The 22,340-nt window shown below is 39.6% G+C and overlaps 1 protein-coding gene across 4 annotated transcripts; it reads left to right on the top strand.

Moving 5' to 3' along the window:
- The first annotated feature begins 6,024 nt into the window (after window positions 1-6,024).
- rnf34a (ring finger protein 34a) lies at window positions 6,025-21,270 on the top strand. Of its 4 annotated transcripts, none has more exons than XM_061986158.2 (8): window positions 6,025-6,165; window positions 8,234-8,452; window positions 10,835-11,221; window positions 13,287-13,349; window positions 13,458-13,659; window positions 17,708-17,749; window positions 17,860-17,901; window positions 19,871-21,270. In XM_061986158.2, the coding sequence occupies exons 1-8, from the start codon at window positions 6,160-6,162 to the stop codon at window positions 20,056-20,058; spliced, it is 1,149 nt and encodes a 382-aa protein (XP_061842142.1). In that variant the 5' UTR covers window positions 6,025-6,159; the 3' UTR covers window positions 20,059-21,270. The 4 variants fall into 4 exon arrangements, with proteins under 4 accessions (XP_061842142.1, XP_061842143.1, XP_061842144.1 ...); XM_061986159.2 differs by having other exon boundaries at window positions 17,708-17,737; window positions 19,871-21,269; XM_061986160.2 differs by lacking the exon at window positions 17,860-17,901 and having other exon boundaries at window positions 17,708-17,737; window positions 19,871-21,269.
- Window positions 21,271-22,340: the final 1,070 nt, after the last annotated feature.

The following is a 22,340-nucleotide window of genomic DNA, read 5'->3' as shown; positions in this document are numbered from 1 at the left end:
TATACACACAATACAGGCCGAAAGTTTGGACACACCTTCTCATTTCAATGTGTTTTCTTTATTTTCATGACTATTTACATAATAATAACAACAATGGAATTAGATTTATATTGCGCATATTATCCGCAAACTTTGGAAGTTTTTTGTGTCATAAATCATATATATATATATATATATATATATATATATATATATATATATATATATATATATATATATATATATATATATATACACACACATATATATATGTATATATATATATATATATATATATATATATATATATATATATATATATATATATATATATATATATATATACAGTATATATATATATATATATATATATATATATATATATATATATATATATATATATATATATATATATATATACATACAATACAGGCCGAAAGTTTGGACACACCTTCTCATTTCAATGCCATCCATCCATCCATCTTCTTCCGCTTATCCGAGGTCGGGTCGCGGGGGCAGCAGCCTAAGCAGGGAAGCCCAGACTTCCCTCTCCCCAGCCACTTCATCCAGCTCCTCCCGGGGGACCCCGAGGCGTTCCCAGGCCAGCCGGGAGACATAGTCTTCCCAACGTGTCCTGGGTCTTCCCCGCGGCCTCCTACCGGTCGGACGTGCCCTAAACACCTCCCTAGGGAGGCGTTCGGGTGGCATCCTGACCAGATGCCCGAACCACCTCATCTGGCTCCTCTCGATGTGGAGGAGCAGCGGCTTTACTTTGAGCTCCCCCCGGATGGCAGAGCTTCTCACCCTATCTCTAAGGGAGAGCCCTGCTACCCGGCGGAGGAAACTAATTTCGGCCGCTTGTACTCGTGATCTTGTCCTTTCGGTCTTAACCCAGAGCTCATGACCATAGGTGAGGATGGGAACGTAGATCGACCGGTAAATTGAGAGCTTTGCCTTCCGGCTCAGCTCCTTCTTCACCACAACGGACCGATACAGCGTCCGCATTACTGAAGACGCCGCACCAATCCGCCTGTCAATCTCACGATCCACTCTTCCCTCACTCGTGAACAAGACTCCGAGGTACTTGAACTCCTCCACTTGGGGCAAGATCTCCTCCCCAACCCGGAGATGGCACTCCACCCTTTTCCGGGCGAGAACCATGGACTCGGACTTGGAGGTGCTGATTCTCATCCCAGTCGCTTCACACTCAGCTGCGAACCGATCCAGTGAGAGCTGAAGATCCTGGCCAGATGAAGCCATCAGGACCACATCATCTGCAAAAAGCAGAGACCTAATCCTGCAGCCACCAAACCAGATCCCCTCAACGCCTTGACTGCGCCTAGAAATTCTGTCCATAAAAGTTATGAACAGAATCGGTGACAAAGGGCAGCCTTGGCGGAGTCCAACCCTCACTGGAAACATGTCCGACTTACTACTGGCAATGCGGACCAAGCTCTGGCACTGATCATACAGGGAGCGGACTGCAATGTGTTTTCTTTATTTTCATGACTATTTACATAATAATAATAATAATAATGGATTAGATTTATATTGCGCTTTTCTAGGCACTCAAAGCGCTTCACAGAGAAGTGAGAACCCATCATTCATTCACACCTGATGGTGGTAAGCTACATTTGTAGCCACAGCTGCCCTGGGGTAGACTGATGGATGTGTAACTGCCAGTTCACGCCTACAGCCCCTCCGACCAACACCCATCATTCACCAGTGTGAGCGGCACTGGGGACAAGGTGAAGTATCCCCGCTCCATTGTAGTTTGTCACTGAAGGCATCAAAACTATGACACCTTGAAGTGAAAACCCTTTCAGGTGACTGCCTCTTGAAGCTCATCAAGAGAATGCCAAGAGTGTGCAAAACAGTAATCAGAGCCACATTTAACAACACATATATGTATTATTGGTGGCTATTTTGAACAAACTAGAATATAACACATGTTTTCAGTTATTCACCTTTTTTTGTTAAGTACATAACTCCACATGTGTTCATTCATAGTTTTGATCCCTTCAGTGACAATCTACATGAAAATAAAGAAAACCATTCAATGAGAAGGTGTGTCCAAACTTTTGGCCTGTACTGTATATATACACAATACATAAATAACTACATTATATTATTAATTTTAATTGAGTGTAGAAAATGGATGGATGGATGAAATTGATTCACATCTTCTTATATCAGTATATATATATATATATATATATATATATATATATATATATATATATATATATATATATATATATATATATATATATATATATATATGTGTGTGTATATATATATATATATATATATATATATATATATATATATATATATATATATGTGTGTGTATATATATATATATATATGTATATATATGTGTGTGTGTATATATATATATATATATATATATATATATATATATATATATATATAACATAATTTAAAAAATGTTTTAAAGCAGCAATTTAGTATACTATGGCAAGTCAAATGTGACAAAATGACCTGTACATTAATAAAATAAACTTTAAATAATGACTTAAATGTGTCATTAATTCATTACAATAGAAGTTTAATACATATATGTGTTGTTAAATGTGGCATTAATTTACTTAACCTAAGAGTACATCTAATGTGTTTTATAATCTAATTACTTATTTCAGCATTTAATTAGTCATTTAGTCAATTATTGGTATATCAATTATTGGTTATTATTTATTTAATTATTTATTTAGGACTGACTTTGCTGGGGAAGGTCCTGGGTTCCATTGCCAGGCTCTGGGTCTTTCTGTGTGGAGTTTGCATGTTCTCCCTATGACTGCGTGGGTACTCCGGCTTCTTCCCATCTCCCAAGACATGCACCTGGAGTGAGTATGACAGATAAAATGAATTCATTAAGCACGGACACAACGGTTCATGAAATAAATACATCCAGAAGTGTAAAGCTCTGGTAATGGGTACATTCGCACCCACCTGCACAAATGTACTTCAAAATGTAACAATCAAAATAAATATGACTTTTTTTTTGTTTACTAGGGCATGCATATTATATATTATACATATTTATACATATTATATATAAAAACGCGACTCATCGCGGTACTTTTTGGTGCAACCATCATGAGCGTTCTGTTCAGGTATATTTCTTTTATATTTTGATAAATCATCATATTTATGTATTACTAAATTTAAATAGGTATTGATCAATCTTTAAACTGTGTGTATTTGATTTCAGTTTGCTTTTGACATCTTATTTAGAATTGTAGTTGAAACTTTTACAATCTTGTGTTGCGCTCATGATGGCGTAACCAAACTAGATTTCATTTAATGATCTTATTTTGAATATTTATTCCCTTTTTGACATTTAGTATATTTAAATATACTGTGTTTTATGCTTTTTTTCTTTTTGGAACATGTACTATACATATAATACAATAAAGGTCCATATAAAATTATGTTTCTAGCAATACTTTCATTTTGCCTTTGAAAGTAACACTCCAATGTACATTAGTGGAGCTGTACACATAAATAAATAACTAGATCACAAGATGTTTAATTAAATAATGATGTATTGAAATTAATAACTAAATCAATTATTAAATAATTATCGATTTATTAAATGTACTTTTACATTTAATATGCATTTTATACACATTTATGTATTTAATTCAAATTACAATGTATCAGTGACGTGCGGTGAGGTTGATGGCTGGTGAGGCACTGACTTCATCACAGTCAGATTTACAAACATATGAACCCTAAAGAGTATCTTATTTACCATTTGATTGGCAGCAGTTAACGGGTTATGTTTAAAAGCTCATACCAGCATTCTTCCCTGCTTGGCACTCAGCATCAAGGGTTGGAATTGGGGGTTAAATCACCAAAAATGATTCCCGGGCGCGGCGCCGCTGCTGCCCACTGCTCCCCTCACCTCCCAGGGGGTGAACAAGGGGATGGGTCAAATGCAGAGGACACATTTCATTACACCTAGTGTGTGTGTGACAATCATTGGTACTTTAACTTAACTTTAACTTTACACATACAAACTGTAGCACACAAAAAAGCACATTTAATAAAAAAAAACGTTATTATGGTCTTACCTTTACTTATAAATGAAGTCCACAACTAAAGCCCTCACTTAAACTTTCCACGTGCAAGATTGAATCTATTTAAAAAAAGTGTAACCGAGGGTTTATAAATGTCGCCTATACTGTATGAAACTACAAAATAACAAACACGGAGGCTCCAGTTTACACGAGGACCACTTTATTTACGATCTTTCAAAAACCTCCGCTCCACTCCATGTCATGACTTCCGCTCTTAGCGCCTTCAAAATAAGAGCTCAAGGCATATACTGTATAACAGCGCATAACAGGAACTTAACATCACAAATAGGGAAGCCCATAAAAATAGGTTACAAAAGTTATTTAATAAGAAGCCAAAAAGTGCAAAAACAATAATGTTCATGTTGGAGGAGTTGTGAATTAGATACCCCTGCAGTCTGCAGGTTTACCTAATGTTGTGGCCCTGCAGTCATTCACAACTCCTCCAACACGAACATTACTGTTTTTGCACTTTTTGGATTCTTATGAAATAACTTTTTTAAATAGATTCAATCTTGCACGTGGAAAGTTTAAGTGTGGGCTTTAGTTGATATAACAATTCTACAGCGGGGGTGCAGGAGGCGGGGTTACTGGAGCCTCAGCCAGTGCGTCTTTTGCAGCCGTTTTATGATCGCTCAGCACAAGAAATACGTTAAACACATACAGTTGTTGACAAAATACACTGTACATTATATACCTCAGCTAACTAAACTATGGAAATGTATAATATAATTCATATAGCAATACAGTCTCACTGCACAGCAGGCCAGCAGTTAGCCGAGTCCGTCCATGTTGAGGCACTGAGTGACGTGCCTCAACTGGTTGCTGTTCACCGCACCGTCTCTTCTCAGGATTTGAATGGCAAATGTGAAAATTCAGCGATTTTGAATACAAATAATCTAAAACTGGTGAAGTTAGATGGAAAATAACTTTATAGTATAATCACTGCATACATATAACAATTTAATACATTTTTTTTCTTTTTACATTTTTTTTCTTTCCATGATGGCAGGTGAGGCGGGGCCTCACCTGCCTCTAGTGACTGCACGTCACTGCAATGTATTAATTACATATTCTGCGATGAGGTGGCGACTTGTCCAGGGTGTACCCCGCATTCCGCCCGATTGTAGCTGAGATAGGCTCCAGCGCCCCCTCGACCCCAAAGGGAATAAGTGGTAGAAAATGGATGGATGGATGGATGGATAATTACATATTAAAGTCTTTTTTATTTATTTATATAGATTTGTTAAATCATTTAATTGTGTTCCATTTTATCCTCTATATACCTACGTGACTTGTCATCAGGGTATCAGATTAATGACAAGGGTGCACAGTATTTTGTGTATTTTTGTGTGAAAACTAAAAAAAGACCAACATCCAAATGTTCTTGTCAGAATCCAAAGGTCAAACAATGCAATTTTAAGAAAAAAATAAACTTAAACAAAACATGATGTTGGTCACGAAAATAAAAGTTTATCCTGTCAGGTTAAAATAATTAATTTGAATACTAATTTCTAGTTTCTCTCGTTATATTCTTATTTTACTGTTATGTTTTTATTCTTATTGTTGCTTTTTATTTTTGTTCTTATTGTAATATTTTTTCTATTTTGTTTCCATTTATACCCCCATTATTTACTTTTCACTTTTTAAATTCGATCTCAATTCTGTACACTGCTGCTGGAATTTTAATTTTCCTGAGTGAACTCTCCTGAAGGAATCAATAAAGTACTATCTATCTATCTATCTATCTATCTATCTATCTATCTATCTATCTATCTATCTATCTATCTATCTATCTATCTATCTATCTATCTATCTATCTATCTATCTATCTATCTATCTATCTATCTAATGTTATGGCTGCACTCCTACCAGACATCCACTAGATGGCAGTAAAAACTATTCCGTTGTGTCTTTTTGCCTATTTAACCAAAACAAGGAAGAAGTCTCAGCGCTCTGTCTAATGCTATAATCACAAAAAGACGTGTCCACACACTTCATCTTTTTAAAGGACGTTCCATCTTGCAATGAATACATTGTCAACTTCTCCATACCCAGTAGACACGCCGGAGCCGAAATGAAGGTGCACTTTCATGTAAACTATGTGTCATTTATAGCTTCGCTTTCTGCTTAAGATGATTGCTCGGGGCTAGCTAGCTAGCATTAGCGAAGTAACCCGAGTCTCTGGTATCGGTGGCAGTGTTACTCATGTTAGTATATTATTGCGTTTATTTAACTCTTTAGGTCGTCTAATCTATAATTCGCTATTATGAGACGTTAATGTTGGGTGGTTAAAGTTCATTTCCCAACAATATGATACGTCACATGTTTTATACATTTGCATTTCTATTCACAACATATTCGAAAAGGAGTAGTAAGAAGCAGAGCTTATTTAATCCCTCTCTTTTTCCACTTTATAGCAATTACTAACACGTGTTTTCAACGATTTGGTGCATTTGCAAACAGCTAAAATGATGTGTAAAGCAAACTAACCTGCAACCCAAGAATGTACAACAATTCTTCTCAAAATGTGATGACTGTATTATGCTCCATCCATCCATCCATTTTCTACCGCTTATTCCCTTCGGGGTCGCGGGGGGTGCTGGAGCCTATCTCAGCTACAATCGGGCGGAAGGCGGGGTACACCCTGGACAAGTCGCCATCTCATCGCAGGGCCAACACAGATAGACAGACAACATTCCCACTCACATTCACACTAGGGCCAATTTAGTGTTGCCAATCAACCTATCCCCAGGTGCATGTTTTTGGAGGTGGGAGGAAGCCGGAGTACCCGGAGGGAACCCACGCAGTCACGGGGAGAACATTCAAACTCCACACAGAAAGATCCCGAGCCCGGGATTGAACCCATGACTACTCAGGACCTCCGCATTGTGAGGCAGACACACTAACCCCTCTTCCACCGTGCTGCCACTGTATTATGCTGATAGTATATATTTTTACCATGAATTGATTAACGATTAAACAAGTTGAAAAACGTATTGGGGTGTTACCCTTTAGTGGTTAATTGTACGGAATATGTACTTCACTGTGCAATCTACTAATAAAAGTTTCAATCAATCAATCAAACAAAAGAGGAGAAATATAACCTTAGAGTGTACAGCTCTGGTAATGGGTACATTCGCACCCACCTGCACAAATGTACTTCAAAATGTAACAATCAAAATAAATATGACTTTTTTTTTGTTTACTAGGGCATGCATATATAATATGCATTAGTTTGACCATTTAAAATCAACGATAATAAAAAGGAGATGCTTGGAAATAGCATAAAAATGCCCCAAAAACATGGAAAAACACGATTCATAGCGTTACTTTTTGGTGTAACCATCATGAGCGTTCTGTTCAGGTATATTTCTTTTATATTTTGATAAATCATCATATTTATGTATTACTAAATTTAAATAGGTATTGATCAATCTTTAAGCTGTGTGTATTTGATTTCAGTTTGCTTTTGACATCTTATTTAGAATTGTAGTTGAAACTTTTACTTTAGGAGACTGAGAGCCAGGCCTTAGCGAGCAACATCAATGTGTGACCTCACCAGAAGAATGGTGGAAAATTCCTATAAACACACTCTGCAACCTTGTGAACAGCCTTCCCAGAAGAGTTTAAGCTGTAATATCTGCAAAAGGTGGACCGACATCATGTTGAATGAACCCTATGGGTTAGGAATGGGATGGCACTTCAAGTTCATATGTGAGTCAAGGCAGGTGGCCAAATATTTTTGTCAATATACCGTAGTGTATTTTGCTTTATTCATTATCAATATATTGCTTGCCTCTTTTTGTTGCATATTTTTTTAGTTTAAAAATGGATGGATGGATGTTAGTAATGAATTTGATACTGTCACACTTGCGCATGTTGTAATAGGGTGTTGAGGCTTATAATTTTTGGTTCGGTTAAAACGGACTCTAGTTCGTTGGCGCTGCTAGTATGGTTTGTATCCGCAAGTGTAAACGCAGTCCAGGACAAAAAGGACCAGACCAAACAGGGGGACCGAGACTGCCTGAAAGCTTTGTCTCGGTCATGAACGTCTGTAGTTTTTTTCTCTTTTTCATCCACATACTGAACATATTACATAAACTGTACATGAAAAGCTGAACTGTATCTGTTCCTTTTATAAACATCAGGCAGGGGCTTCGTCTGTGTGGGCTTCATGCTGCGGTCTGCTGAATGAAGTTATGGGTACTGGAGCCGTCAGAGGTCAGCAGCCAGGGTTCGGGGCCGGCGCCGGACCCTTTAGGTTTGCACCCAGTGCAGGATACTCCACATACCCGCCCACCAGCTCAGGGAGTCCCAGCCTTGTGTGCAAGTCCTGTGGTCTGGCCTTCTCGGTCTTCAGGAGGAAGGTAGGTCCTGACTCCATGCCTGTAATACTTTTTGGAAGGCGAAGCATATTCAGTTACACATTGTGGAAAGACATATTTACGGTAATCATGTTCTGCCCTCCAGCAATCACTGAGAGTGAAGTGGTTACCTTGGCTGACTTCCATGCAGCCAGCATGCGTTCGGTGGAAGTGTGAATGGGTGTGCCTTATGTTTGTCAGCTGGGATATGCTCCATCTCCCCGTGAACCTGAATAGGAAGTAGTAGTAGTCAGGGCTGCACAATTAATTGACATTGAAGTGTTAATTAGTGGAATGAATAGCCGCAAGACGCTGAGGTTTTTTTTTCTCCACCGTCACAGGCATTTGAGTGACAGACGTGTTTGCCAATCAGAATTGTTGAGCCTCGCATTTGTTCGTCTCTTGCTTCAAAAACAGTGCATTGCTCTCAGCACATGTGCGTATTTATTTAACAGTATTATTTAACGCTGTGAGCCCTCTTGTTAGTCATTCACAATCTTTGTCTCGGTAGATGGAGAGATTGGAAAGAGATGTGCTGTTTATCATTCACAATCCTTATGTAAGACAAGAACACATACGCTTGTTTTTTTTTATTCATTCAAGATCTTAATAGAACAGATCGAGGGTTTGCTGTTGCGCTCATTTCTAACATCTAGAAAGCGCTAACTATACTCCATTTACATGTCATGACCTGAAAATGAACCAAATAAGAGCAGCATTGTTATTAGAAGCGGCAACGCAGACGGACTATTTTAGCCGCGCATTGATAGCGGTGAGCTAATGCTAGCTTACGCTGCTATTGTTGACACACTGAGCCGACAGCTGCTTCTGCTTCGTCTTAAACTTGCTAAAAGTAAATTCTACATTATAATTCATACATCTCTCACCTGGCAGTAGACAAATATGGCCATGGACCGACAGGCTGGGCGACTTTCATGTCCCCAAGAAGGCAAAGTAGACTAAAGACGCTTCCTGCAGGAACTTTTTTTTAACCCTTCGTGAGGATTGTGATTGAATCTTCATCTAAACGAAATTGTGTGAGCGTCGCGTCAGTCGGCATCCCATCGAGAGTGGAAATATTACAGTAAGTGTTTGTTTTATTTTGGTTTGTTATGGTTACCGGTAGTTTTTATGTTTAGCACCTCACAATGCTGCGGATGCTATAGTGCCACAATGAAAGTGCATCCATCACTCGGCTTCTAAATCTTATTGCTCATCCTCTTTGTGCTCAGGCTCAAAAATATAAGGTCCTGGATTATAATTTTTTTCCGAAATAATTGTTATTGGCTCTCACAAAGTCTGCTTGATTAGCAATGTTGTTGATGGGGAAGGGCTCTCCGGTTCCGTAACGCGACATTACGCGATCACGTGGATGTCTTTTTCATTATCTCTCAAAATGGCTCGGGAAATCTCTGTGAGATAATACTATTTTGATCATATTTATTTATCCGCAAACTTTGTAAGTCGTTTGTGTCATATATCATCTATATATATATATCCATATATATATATTTATATGATAATAGTTTCAATATAGAGGCAACTTGTTTTTTCACTCTACTGGTACTTGAAGATGTTCAATATTTAATTAGGTTAATTTTTTGCTTACAGAAATGAGTCTATTTAATTTTTTTGTTGATTTATTTAGAATAGCAATAGTATTTACTTTCCATATACACTACAATGGTAAAGAATTATACAATAATGACAAATGACTATCCTTTTAAAGGGTTACTTGAATTATTATGACATTATTATTATTACATTATAAACGCTGTAGTTTTTATCGATTCAGTTTAAGAGCTTGATGTAGACAAAATCTCAGAGTCTGTCTGCAGAAAGCCAAATGTTTTTTTTAAAGTAAATTTATGCACATTGTTTTAATGTGTGACACCTTGGACAAGAATGTTGATTGACAGTCTAGAAGTTATATGTTGTGTTTCACTCGTGATTTTCACAGTTTTATAAATTTTTACGTAAAAATCACAGCCACTATTTTCGAGAGAAAAATTATTGCTACCGGTAATCATTTTTTTCCAAAACCGTGCAGCCCGAGTAGTAGTAGTAATCGTTTATTTCATACATGTTAAAAACAAAAACATATATCATAATAACTATACAGTAAAGCACAAATATAGATACAAATACTTTATAATGATATCTCTTTCAACTGACATTCTTTTAGTGATTAAATAGGGTTTTTTGGTCATATTTGTATTTTTTTACAACAGCCCTCACCTGGTTAAGTGCTCTGTACATTTGAACCCAGATCTCCTGACTGCAAGGCAGACATGTTAACCACTCTTCCAACATGATGATGTGCATGTACATTTCTAACCGCAACTGTATGTCCAATTTCCAACACTGGTCTCTTTTTCTTTTCAGCACATTTGTAGCGACTGCAAGAAGAGCTACTGCTCTCTGTGCTCCGTGCTTCTGGAGAATGTGCGCATCTGTGCCACGTGTCATTTGCTGAAGGCAACATCCTTCCAGCGGCCGCGGCTCATGCGACTGAAGGTCAGGGACCTGCGGCAGTACTTGCTGCTCCACAACGTCCCAACAGACACTTGCAGGGAAAAAGAAGACCTGGTGGACCTGGTGCTCTGTCACCAAGGCAGCGAAGGAGAGGACGAGCCCGACACAAGTAGCCTGCACTCGCGATCCCTGTACACGCCGCCCCCTTCGACCACACAGTCTGCCTCGGAGCTGTCCGCACTCGCTGCCTCTCAAGAGGAGCCTCTCAGCAGGAGTGATAGTTCTGATACCAACGAGGTCAGCACATTCATTCTTTTTTATTGTAACTTCACAAAGCACTGAAGGCGGAAACATTTTTCACCAGCAAAATCAATAACTGACATGGAAACTAGCGTTCATTTGAACGCATGTCTTTGCCAAGGTTAGGCTCATAAAGTGCTTACCAATTATTTTCTGTTACATCTCCCCTAAAAGTAGGAAATATTTTGAGCACCCCCACTCTCAACTGCAACTATAAATAGTACCATATGTCAATAACATTGTTAAAAGTACACCTCTGCATAACATTGTATCCTTATGAACCTTAAAGAAAACAACACACCAGTCTTTCCTCATCTCCCACAGTGAAGCCAAGCACAACGTGCATATTCTAGTACTGCAAAAAAAAGCTTGTTCCTTAGGTCAGCAGGGAAAGCCCCACGATTTGAGGAGGACTGGACCAATAAAAAAAGAGATAACAATCATAAAACAATGATTTCTTTAACTGACCATAGTGGAAGTTGCTGCTGTATGACTGGAAATCAATCTGGGAATTGAAGCAGCAATAATAACCACCTGATCAGTAACACATAAAGCGATACCTCGGTATTCCTACGCCAAACTTCTCATACCATTCTGCCAAAATCTTGCCACGCTTTTCGTACACTAGGATTCTCATATAGCCTGACATTGTGCTTAACAAACCAAAGGGAAACCTCTATTTACAAACTTAAATGCTTTCCTGAACACGGTTCGTAGATAGAAAAAGTCTAAAAATTAAAACACAATAAAAAAATTATCCACAAGGAACTGTAAATGTGAATAATAGTTTCCAGTTTTGACAAAGTCCATATTTTAGAACTCAATATAAAGCGCTATGCAGTACTGTATATCAAACAAACATAACAAGGAGGTTATGGATCAGCTTTCTATTTAATAGTATTGCCAAAACAACAACAACTAGCTCGATTTTCCTCCTTGTTTGCACTTTTGCAGCCGTCCTGTCAACACACACACACACACACACTCAGTGTGTGTCACTGTCACTAGCCCTGTGGTGCACTCACAGTTTGAAATCACAAAAATCCTTAACTTTTACATCAATGATGAGGAAGAACAAAGCCAAAACAACAACAAGTAGCGAGACTGTCCTCCTTGTTTGCACTTTTGCAGCCACCTTGACGACATGCACACACACAGTCACTAGCCCTGTGGTGCACTCACAGTTTGAAATAAAAAAAACTCCTTAACTTTAACATCCAGGTCGCAACAATGATTAGGAATAACCAATTAAATCCATTTTACCTTGTTGGTAATGTTTGTGACATGCAGCTGCAGAATGGTTGAGGAGACAGTCTCGACAGCGCTGTGAATACCTTTTGAATGTTTCAAACCACATCGCTTGTCTATTGCTTTCTTTAGACTCCTATTGAGATAGCAAATCTAGACAAAAGCTGTAAAAAGGCTAAACAGCAGTTAAAAAGTACACAAAGGAGCTAAGTAGCTAACGACTGCACTGCTGTGCCGACTGAATGAGCACCGGAGATTGATAAGCCCTCTCACAATGGATGGATGAAACAATTGTACACTGAGAAAAGGTCCGTACAACAGAGCATATTTTTATTCAGTCTGCGGTTTGTAAATCAAGGTTCCATTGTAGTTTGTTTTCCATCTGCATATCAATCAGAATCTGCGGAGTATAGTACCCAAACAAAGAAACCCACGCGTTGATGACTCAGTCTCTGTGCTTTTTTTAATTGACTGCAAAATAAGCCACAATGGGAATAAAGGAGGTTGCATGTGTCAGCACTTTGATATAGAAGGTGAGAAACACTATTATAACTATGAAGGTACCACTTCCTGTTTTTAGTAAACGTAAAAGGGATGTCAAATAGTCATTTATTAATTGACTCCGTCATGTGTATGTTTTCTGTATTCTGTATGTTATGTGGTTCAGTGTATATATGCAAACTTAGCCTGATTTGGGACCAGTAAGCCTTTCTATGAATGAAAGCAGACAGCCATTGTTGTACTAAAGACATCACTGGCATCATCAGTGTGTTTTCTTGCACATACTGAATATGTGCTCTTTGTTCTGATGCAGGACATTGGTGATGCAACATCGGTGTCACTCCTAAACTTGGATCCTAGTGATAACACACCTGAGGTAATGTTAATGCAAATGCATGAGTAGTTTTTTGACACAATTGCTTTCGCGCAAAAGAGGATATTTGTCCGCGGCTCACAAGCCGCCTCCTTTTTTTTAACGCTACAGACGAGTCCTCAGGCGCGCCGTCGGCTCAGAGCATCTCTCACGGACATCTCCAGCCTGAGGGACATTGAAGGCCTCTCTGTCAGGCAGCTGAAGGAGATCCTGGCTCGGAACTTTGTCAACTATTCAGGGTGCTGCGAGAAGTGGGAGCTGGTGGAGCGAGTCAGCAGACTTTACAGAGAGACTGAGGAGAACAGGAAATCGCGTGGGTATTTTTTTGGTTACTCAGAACAACCCCTCTTTCTATTTTTAACTATAGAATACACTATAATTTGATTTGGTTGACAATTTCTGCACCTTAATTTTTTGCAACACATGACACTTGCATTATTGGGAGGATATTCAACAACATTGTTTTGGGAGCCACATTTTCAGAAAGATAAGGACCGACCGAGGGGCCCAGACTTCTCTAATTGCTAATAGTCTTATTTTGTATACTTAATAGAACCAGCGTCCTCTGCAGTAGACATTTGATTTTTAATTTTATCAGAGCTACAGGAGGGCTTTGCTACTTTAAGAATCTTCTGCAAAAATGTAAGTCTCTCCTAAGTTTTTTCAACTGCACTCGCGAACCACCAGTTGAATAGCCCAAATGATGAAAAAGAGAGGACCTAAAATAGAACCTTGAGGAACACCATTAGTATCACTGAAGAACAAATGACTACTGACTGCATCTGAAGTAAACAAGCTAGCAGCAACACCTTAGTTACATAAATCACATTAGGAAAAACTTTGAGGGGTGCCTTATTGGAGGGGTGCCTTTAGGTATGCCTCAATTATGTAAATCACAAGTTTGGACCCCAGTGTTCCATTTTTGCTAGCAAGGTTAAAATGTCAATGCAACTGGATGGAACTGAACTCGGCGGCTGGTATGATGTCATTCCCGGGCCGGATTTGGGACGCGGGCCGCCAGTAGACTAGCCCTGCCTTATTGTATGATCTTAAGACACTATACTATTACTGTATTTGTGGAACACATGGTGCACTAGACTATAAGGCGCACTGTCGATGAACGGGTCTATTTTCATACATAAGGAGCATCGGATTAATAGGCACATTAAAGTGGTCACACTGTTTTTTTCTTCATTTAAAACATTTCCTTGTGGTCTACATTACATGTATTGGTGGTTATTTAATCAAAATGTTACAAAGATTATGTTCCTTTATGACCGTCTCGTCGCGATGCGCCGGTTTGTTGGCGGGTCTTATTTACGTGGCTCCACTTTGACAGCGTCTTCACTCCGTCATCTTTTGTTGTAGTTCTTAACGCTTCCATAGCGAGGCTACTGACAAATAATTTTGAACTAGGGATGTCAGATAATATCGGACTGCCGATATTATTGGCCGATAAATGCTTTAAAATGTAATATCGGAAATGATCGGTATCGGTTTCAAAATTATCGGTTTCAAAAAGTAAAATTTATGTCTTTAAAACACAGCTGTGTACACGGACGTAGGGAGAAGTACAGAGCGCCAATAAACCTTAAAGGCACTTCCTTTGCATGCCAGCTCAGTCACATAACATCTACGGCTTTTCACACACACAAGTGAATGCAAGGCATACTTGGTCAACAGCCATACAGGTCACACTGAGGGTGGCCGTACAAACAACTTTAACACTGTTACAAATATGCGCCACACTGTGAACCCACACCAAACAAGAATGACAAACACATTTTGGGAGAACATCCGCACCGTAACACAACATAAACACCACAGAACGAATACCCAGAACCCCTTGCAGCACTAACTCTTCCGGGACGCTACAATATACAACCCCGCCCACCTCAACCTCTTCATGCTCTCTCAGGGAGAGCATGTCCCAAATTCCAAGCTGCTGTTTTGAGGCATGTTAAAAAAAATAATGCACTTTGTGACTTCAATAATAAATATGGCAGTGCCATGTTGGCATTTTTTTCCATAACTTGAGTTGATTTATTTTGGAAAACCTTGTTACATTGTTTAATGCATCCAGCGGGGCATCACAACAAAATTAGGCATAATAATGTGTTAATTCCACGACTGTATATATCTGTATCGGTTGATATCGGAATTGGTAATTAAGAGTTGGACAATATCGGAATATCGGATATCGGCAAAAAAGCCGTTATCGGACATCTCTAGTTTGAACTATACGCTACTTTGTATAAGAAATGGCAACAGCGGAGGATGAATGCCCCACAACATGAGGATAGAGAAAGGGAATGGGCTTATTGACTACGCCACAGGCTACAATGGCAGACACGCACACATTTTCGGGACTTATGCAGATCCCAAATAGACATCAACAAATAACCAATAGGTAAGAAAAGTTGTTTTTTGCATGACGCCAAACAAAACGCCAGATGATATGTCTTCTAATAGGTGCCATTTTGGGGTCCTTATACACACACACATAATAATACTCGTATGTTGAAGCATAGTACATCTGGCTACGGTAGACGTATTGCGCCGTGTTCCATGAAGCGGTGTGTAGCTTACCAAAGTCGTAATAAAACATTTTGACAGATTTTTGAGCACCGTGCGTAATGTTCTATATTCTCAATAAAAGATCTACAATACGTTTTGGTCCTTCTTGCTTAAAGGTACTTGCTACCGTCGTTTATTGAACAGGCGTCGTCAACCTGCAGTGCACACGTATGACTGCCATGTACTGGTATCCCTTATCATTTCACCATGTACCAAAAAATAGTTTCAAAGTCGGTAAGCACAACTAGAATTAATACATACATTAGGCGCACCGGGTTGTAAGGCGCACTGTCGATTTTTTAAAAAAATTGAAGGATTTCAAATGCGTCTTATAGTCCGAAATATAGGGTAGTTATATTTTGCATATACAGGTAAAAGCCAGTAAATTAGAATATTTTGAAAAACTTGATTTATTTCAGTAATTGCATTCAAAAGGTGTAACTTGTACATTATATTTATTCATTGCACACAGACTGATGCATTAAAATGTTTATTTCATTTAATTTTGATGATTTGAAGTGGCAACAAATGAAAATCCAAAATTCCGTGTGTCACAAAATTAGAATATTACTTAAGGCTAATACAAAAAAGGGATTTTTAGAAATGTTGGCCAACTGAAAAGTATGAAAATGAAAAATATGAGCATGTACAATACTCAATACTTGGTTGGAGCTCCTTTTGCCTCAATTACTGCGTTAATGCGGCGTGGCATGGAGTCGATGAGTTTCTGGCACTGCTCAGGTGTTATGAGAGCCCAGGTTGCTCTGATAGTGGCCTTCAACTCTTCTGCGTTTTTGGGTCTGGAATTCTGCATCTTCCTTTTCACAATACCCCACAGATTTTCTATGGGGCTAAGGTCAGGGGAGTTGGCGGGCCAATTTAGAACAGAAATACCATGGTCCGTAAACCAGGCACGGGTAGATTTTGCGCTGTGTGCAGGCGCCAAGTCCTGTTGGAACTTGAAATCTCCATCTCCATAGAGCAGGAAGCATGAAGTGCTCTAAAACTTGCTGGTAGACGGCTGCGTTGACCCTGGATCTCAGGAAACAGAGTGGACCGACACCAGCAGATGACATGGCACCCCAAACCATCACTGATGGTGGAAACTTTACACTAGACTTCAGGCAACGTGGATCCTGTGCCTCTCCTGTCTTCCTCCAGACTCTGGGACCTCGATTTCCAAAGGAAATGCAAAATTTGCATGGTTGGGTGATGGTTTGGGGTGCCATGTCATCTGCTGGTGTCGGTCCACTCTGTTTCCTGAGCTCCAGGGTCAACGCAGCCGTCTACCAGCAAGTTTTAGAGCACTTCATGCTTCCTGCTGCTGACCTGCTCTATGGAGATGGAGATTTCAAGTTCCAACAGGACTTGGTGCCTGCACACAATTAACGCAGTAATTGAGGCAAAAGGAGCTCCAACCAAGTATTGAGTATTGTACATGCTCATATTTTTCATTTTCATACTTTTCTAAAAATCCCTTTTTTGTATTAGCCTTAAGTAATATTCTAATTTTGTGACACACGGAATTTTGGATTTTCATTTGTTGCCACTTCAAATCATCAAAATTAAATGAAATAAACATGTGAATGCATCAGTCTGTGTGCAATGAATACATATAATGTACAAGTTACACCTTTTGAATGCAATTACTGAAATAAATCAAGTTTTTCAAAATATTCTAATTTACTGGCTTTTACCTGTAAGTGCACCTTTTGATCTGTATCAAAGTGGATATTTACATTTTGGTAAAACATTACATTTGTATTTTTTTCATTTTCTTGCAGTGGAAAATGTGAGCAGTACTGTAACCAAAGGTAAGCGCCCGTGTGAGTTTGCCTTCATCCTACTTTTTCCAAAAAGCAAATCTAAAGCTAAAGCACAAACGGAGCAACGTCTTTTTCTAAATGTTGCTCAAATCTCTCCTCCCACACCAAAGTGGTGGCCTTCCCCCCTCCTATCTGCAATGGGGCCATTGGAGGTAAGTTTACTAATTGTGGTCCGTGTCATCCTAAAAACACCATCTACTGTCCCCCTCATCAACACCATCGTTATTAAACCCTGTCATGCGTATTATCACAGTGTTCCTGCATGTGATTTACGGTAATTGTCCACCATAGAATGTTCACATCCACAATTTAAGCTCGTAATGATGAACTGTGTTGTGCGTTTATTGTCTATTAAGTCACTGCTTTAATGTTGTCCTGGGAACCTCAGTATGACCGGCCTTAAACAGAGCCAACATGGGGCCACTCTCCAGGGCGTCCCTCGCCACATTGGGCTTTCATCCATCCATTTTCTACTGCTTGTCCCTCCCGGGGTCCCGGGGGTGTCTGGAGCGCTTCAAATTGTAAAAAAAATTATAATTCTCAAGCATATTGTACAACATTTTGGGCCTAAATTCAGCATTTACAAGCATAAAAATGGCTAAAAGAACAAAAAATATCAACCTTGTGGTTAGAGTGTCCGCACTGAGACTGGAAGGTCGTGAGTTCAAACCCCGGCCAATTCATACCAAAGACTATAAAAATGGGACCCATTGCATCCCTGCTTGGCACTCAGCATCAAGGGTTGGAATTGGGAGTCAAATCACTAAATGATTCCCGAGCGTGGCCACCGCTGCTGCTCACTGCTCCCCTCACCTCCCATGGGGGGAACATAGAGACGGGTCAAATGCAGAGGATCATTTCACCACACCTAGTGTGTGTGTGACTATCATTGGGACTTTACCTTTAACACTGCAGTAGCATTACCCACTAGAGGAGACCATAGCAAGCAGAGTGCTCTGTACAGTATTGTGGCCACTGATTGACTCAACCTCGGGCAGCTTTACTATATTTGTTTAAAGGTGTGTACAGGGGACTAAAGGTCGTTATTTATTGTCCAGGTCAGTGGTTCTCAAACTGTTTTCACCAAGTACCACCTCAGAAAAAACGTGGCTCTCCAAGTACCACCATCATGACTAACATTAAAATACAGTAGTGTAATAGGGCTAAATATTCATTAAGATATAAAAAAAATTATATTTTATATTGATATTTTGGCCACTGTAACATTACACACAGTTTAAACAGTAACTGTGTTTGAATATATGAAAATAAAACACTGTACTTTAATCAATTGTTTCTGTGGTGTACCACTAGTAATAGACATACCACAGTTTGATAAGAACTGGTCTAGAGGGCTCTCATAATGTAGAAACATGTATTTATACTAGACCGGGGATCGGCAACCCGCGGCACTCTAGCCGCATGCGGCTCTTTAGCGCCGCCCTAGTGGCTCTCTGGAGCTTTTTCAAAAATGTGTGAAAAATGGAAAAAGATGAGGGGAAAAAATATATTTTTTGTTTTAATTTGGTTTCTGTAGGAGGACAAACATGACACAAACCTCCCTAATTGTTATAAAGCACACTGTTTATATTAAACATGCTTCACTGATTCGAGTATTTGGCGAGCGCCGTTTTGTCCTACTAACTTTGGCGGTCCTTGAACTCACCGTAGTTTGTGTACATGTATAACTTGTGTTTTATGCCACTTCTTTTTCTGTCTCATTTTTCTGTCTTATGCCGCTTATATGGACACTTATACTGCTATCTGGTGGTGTCAGAAGAGTATAACATACAATTAAATTTGGAAAAACAAAAGTGTAAAAATAAGAATTAGCATGTCACGACACATGAAGTACACGTTTGTGTACTTATGGACTAAGTACATCATATCAAAAGATGATTTTTAGTTTTTATTCTAATAAGGGTCCAATAAGCCCAAATAGCAAAGAGAAATAAAAAATCATGTAAACAAACAGCTTGGGCCTTAAGAGGTTAAGTTGAGGTACTGCCGTATTCTTACAAATCAGCCATTCATTTCTCATCGCGGTCCACCAAAATGACCGTCGCCATTTGTGACCACAAAAACCCCTCACAAGCATTTTTTCCTTTTGGTTTTTTGCAGACGGCGAGAAGAACCCGCTGATGTTCCGCGACGAGAACCTGTGCAGGATCTGCATGGACGCCGCGATCGACTGCGTTCTGCTGGAGTGCGGCCACATGGTGACGTGCACAAAGTGCGGCAAGAGGATGAGCGAGTGCCCCATCTGCAGGCAGTACGTGGTGCGGGCCGTGCATGTCTTCAAGTCCTAACGCACTCAGACGGTACCTTGCTTCCATCTTCATTAATGCTCCTCATTGGAGAAATATCTTCTATTCTTTCCAGTAAACATTCTTCCCTCCAGTCATTCACATTATCGTATTTTTCAGACTATAAGTCGCTCCGGAGTATAAGTCGCACCGGCCGTAAATGCATAATAAAGAATTTATGAGAGCCAACAAACAGTAAAACTTCACTTACAGACTTACTGTACAATGTCTGCGGTCATTAGGATGATGACTGCGGGCATGTTCATATATTCCTGTTCAGATGAAAATTACTCAATCGTCTCGAAACTGCGTGGGGAGGTGGCGGGGACAAAGCGACTTTTCGTGTCGTTCTCGCAAGTTCTGGCTCCTAAATGGCTGTCAAAGTGTGCCAACTTGTCGGATTACATTCTCAGCCATCTACTTTCCAGGTGAGAAGCATGATTTATGATCTACAATAAACTTCAAAGGAGCAGGGAAGCGAGGAAACGGCACACCACTCGATGATGTAAACATAAGGACACGCGGTAGTGATCACGTTGCCGCTAAAAATAGTTTGTCGGCATTCGCGCTACTAATAACAATATCACTATCGTATTTTTCGGAGTATAAGTCGCACCGGCCGAAAATGCATAATAAAGAAGGAAAAAAACATATACAGTATAAGTCGCACTGTAGTATAAGTCGCATTTTTTGTGGAAATTTATTTGATAAAACCCTACACCAAGAATAGACATTTGAAAGGCAATTTAAAGGCCTAATGAAATGCAATTTTCTTATTTAAACGGGGATAGCAGGTCCATTCTATGTGTCATACTTGATCATTTCGCGATATTGCCATATTTTTGCTGAAAGGATTTAGTAGAGAACATCGACGATAAAGTTTGCAACTTTTGGTCGCTGATAAAAAAGCCTTGCCTGTACCGGAAGTAGCAGACGAGTAGCGTGACGTCACAGGTTGTGGAGCTCCTCACATCTGCACATTGTTTACAATCATGGCCACCAGCAGCGAGAGCGATTCGGACCGAGAAAGTGACGATTTCCCCATTAATTTGAGCGAGGATGAAAGATTTGTGGATGAGGAAAGTGAGAGTGAAGGACTAGAGGGCAGTGGGAGCGATTCAGATAGGGAAGATGCTGTGAGAGGCGGGTGGGACCTGATATTCAGCTGGGAATGACTAAAACAGTAAATAAACACAAGACATATATATACTCTATTAGCCACAACACAACCAGGCTTATATTTAATATGCCACAAATTAATCCCGCATAACAAACACCTCCCCCCTCCCGTCCATATAACCCGCCAATACAACTCAAACACCTGCACAACACACTCAATCCCACAGCCCAAAGTACCGTTCACCTCCCCAAAGTTCGTACAGCACATATTTTTCCCCAAAGTTACGTACGTGACATGCACATAGCGGCACGCACGTACAGGCAAGCGATCAAATGTTTGGAAGCCGCAGCTGCATGCGTACTCACGGTACCGTGTCTGCGCATCCAACTCAAAGTCCTCCTGGTAAGAGTCTCTGTTGTCCCAGTTCTCCACAGGCCAATGGTAAAGCTTGACTGTCATCTTTCGGGAATGTAAACAATGAAACACCGGCTGTGTTTGTGTTGCTGCAGTCGACCGCAATACACCGCTTCCCACCTACAGCTTTCTTCTTTGCTGTCTCCATTGTTCATTGAACAAATTGCAAAAGATTCACCAACACAGATGTCCAGAATACTGTGGAATTTTGCGATGAAAACAGACGACTTAATAGCTGGCCACCATGCTGTCCCAAAATGTCCTCTACAATCCGTGACGTCACGTGCCCGCGTCATCATACCGAGACGTTTTCAGCAGGATATTTCGCGCGAAATTTAAAATAGCACTTTAGTAAGCTAACCCGGCCGTATTGGCATGTGTTGCAATGTTAAGATTTCATCATTGATATATAAACTATCAGACTGCGTGGTCGGTAGTAGTGGGTTTCAGTAGGCCTTTAAAATAAAGAATAGTGAACAACAGGCTGAATAAGTGTACGTTATATGAGGCATAAATAACCAACTGAGAACGTGCCTGGTATGTTAACGTAACATATTATGGTAAGAGTCATTCAAATAACTATAACATATAGAACATGCTATACGTTTACCAAACAATCTGTCACTCCTAATCACTAAATCCCATTAAATCTTTTATGTCTAGTCTCTTCGTGAATGAGCTAAATAATATTATTTGATATTTTACGGTAATGTGTTAATAATTTCACACATAAGTCGCTCCTGAGTATAAA

This window comes from Nerophis lumbriciformis, linkage group LG12 (genome assembly GCF_033978685.3).
Source record: "Nerophis lumbriciformis linkage group LG12, RoL_Nlum_v2.1, whole genome shotgun sequence".
NCBI lineage: Eukaryota > Metazoa > Chordata > Actinopteri > Syngnathiformes > Syngnathidae > Nerophis > Nerophis lumbriciformis.
Note: the sequence above shows the minus strand (reverse complement) of the source record. Positions and strands in the feature narration are given on the sequence as shown.

Coding starts and splice junctions, on each gene's coding strand:
- rnf34a (XM_061986158.2), top strand. Junction 13,660..17,707: donor TGAGGAGAACAGGAAATCGC/GTGGGTATTTTT, acceptor ATTTTCTTGCAG/TGGAAAATGTGAGCAGTACT. Junction 17,750..17,859: donor AACCAAAGGTAAGCGCCCGT/GTGAGTTTGCCT, acceptor CCCACACCAAAG/TGGTGGCCTTCCCCCCTCCT.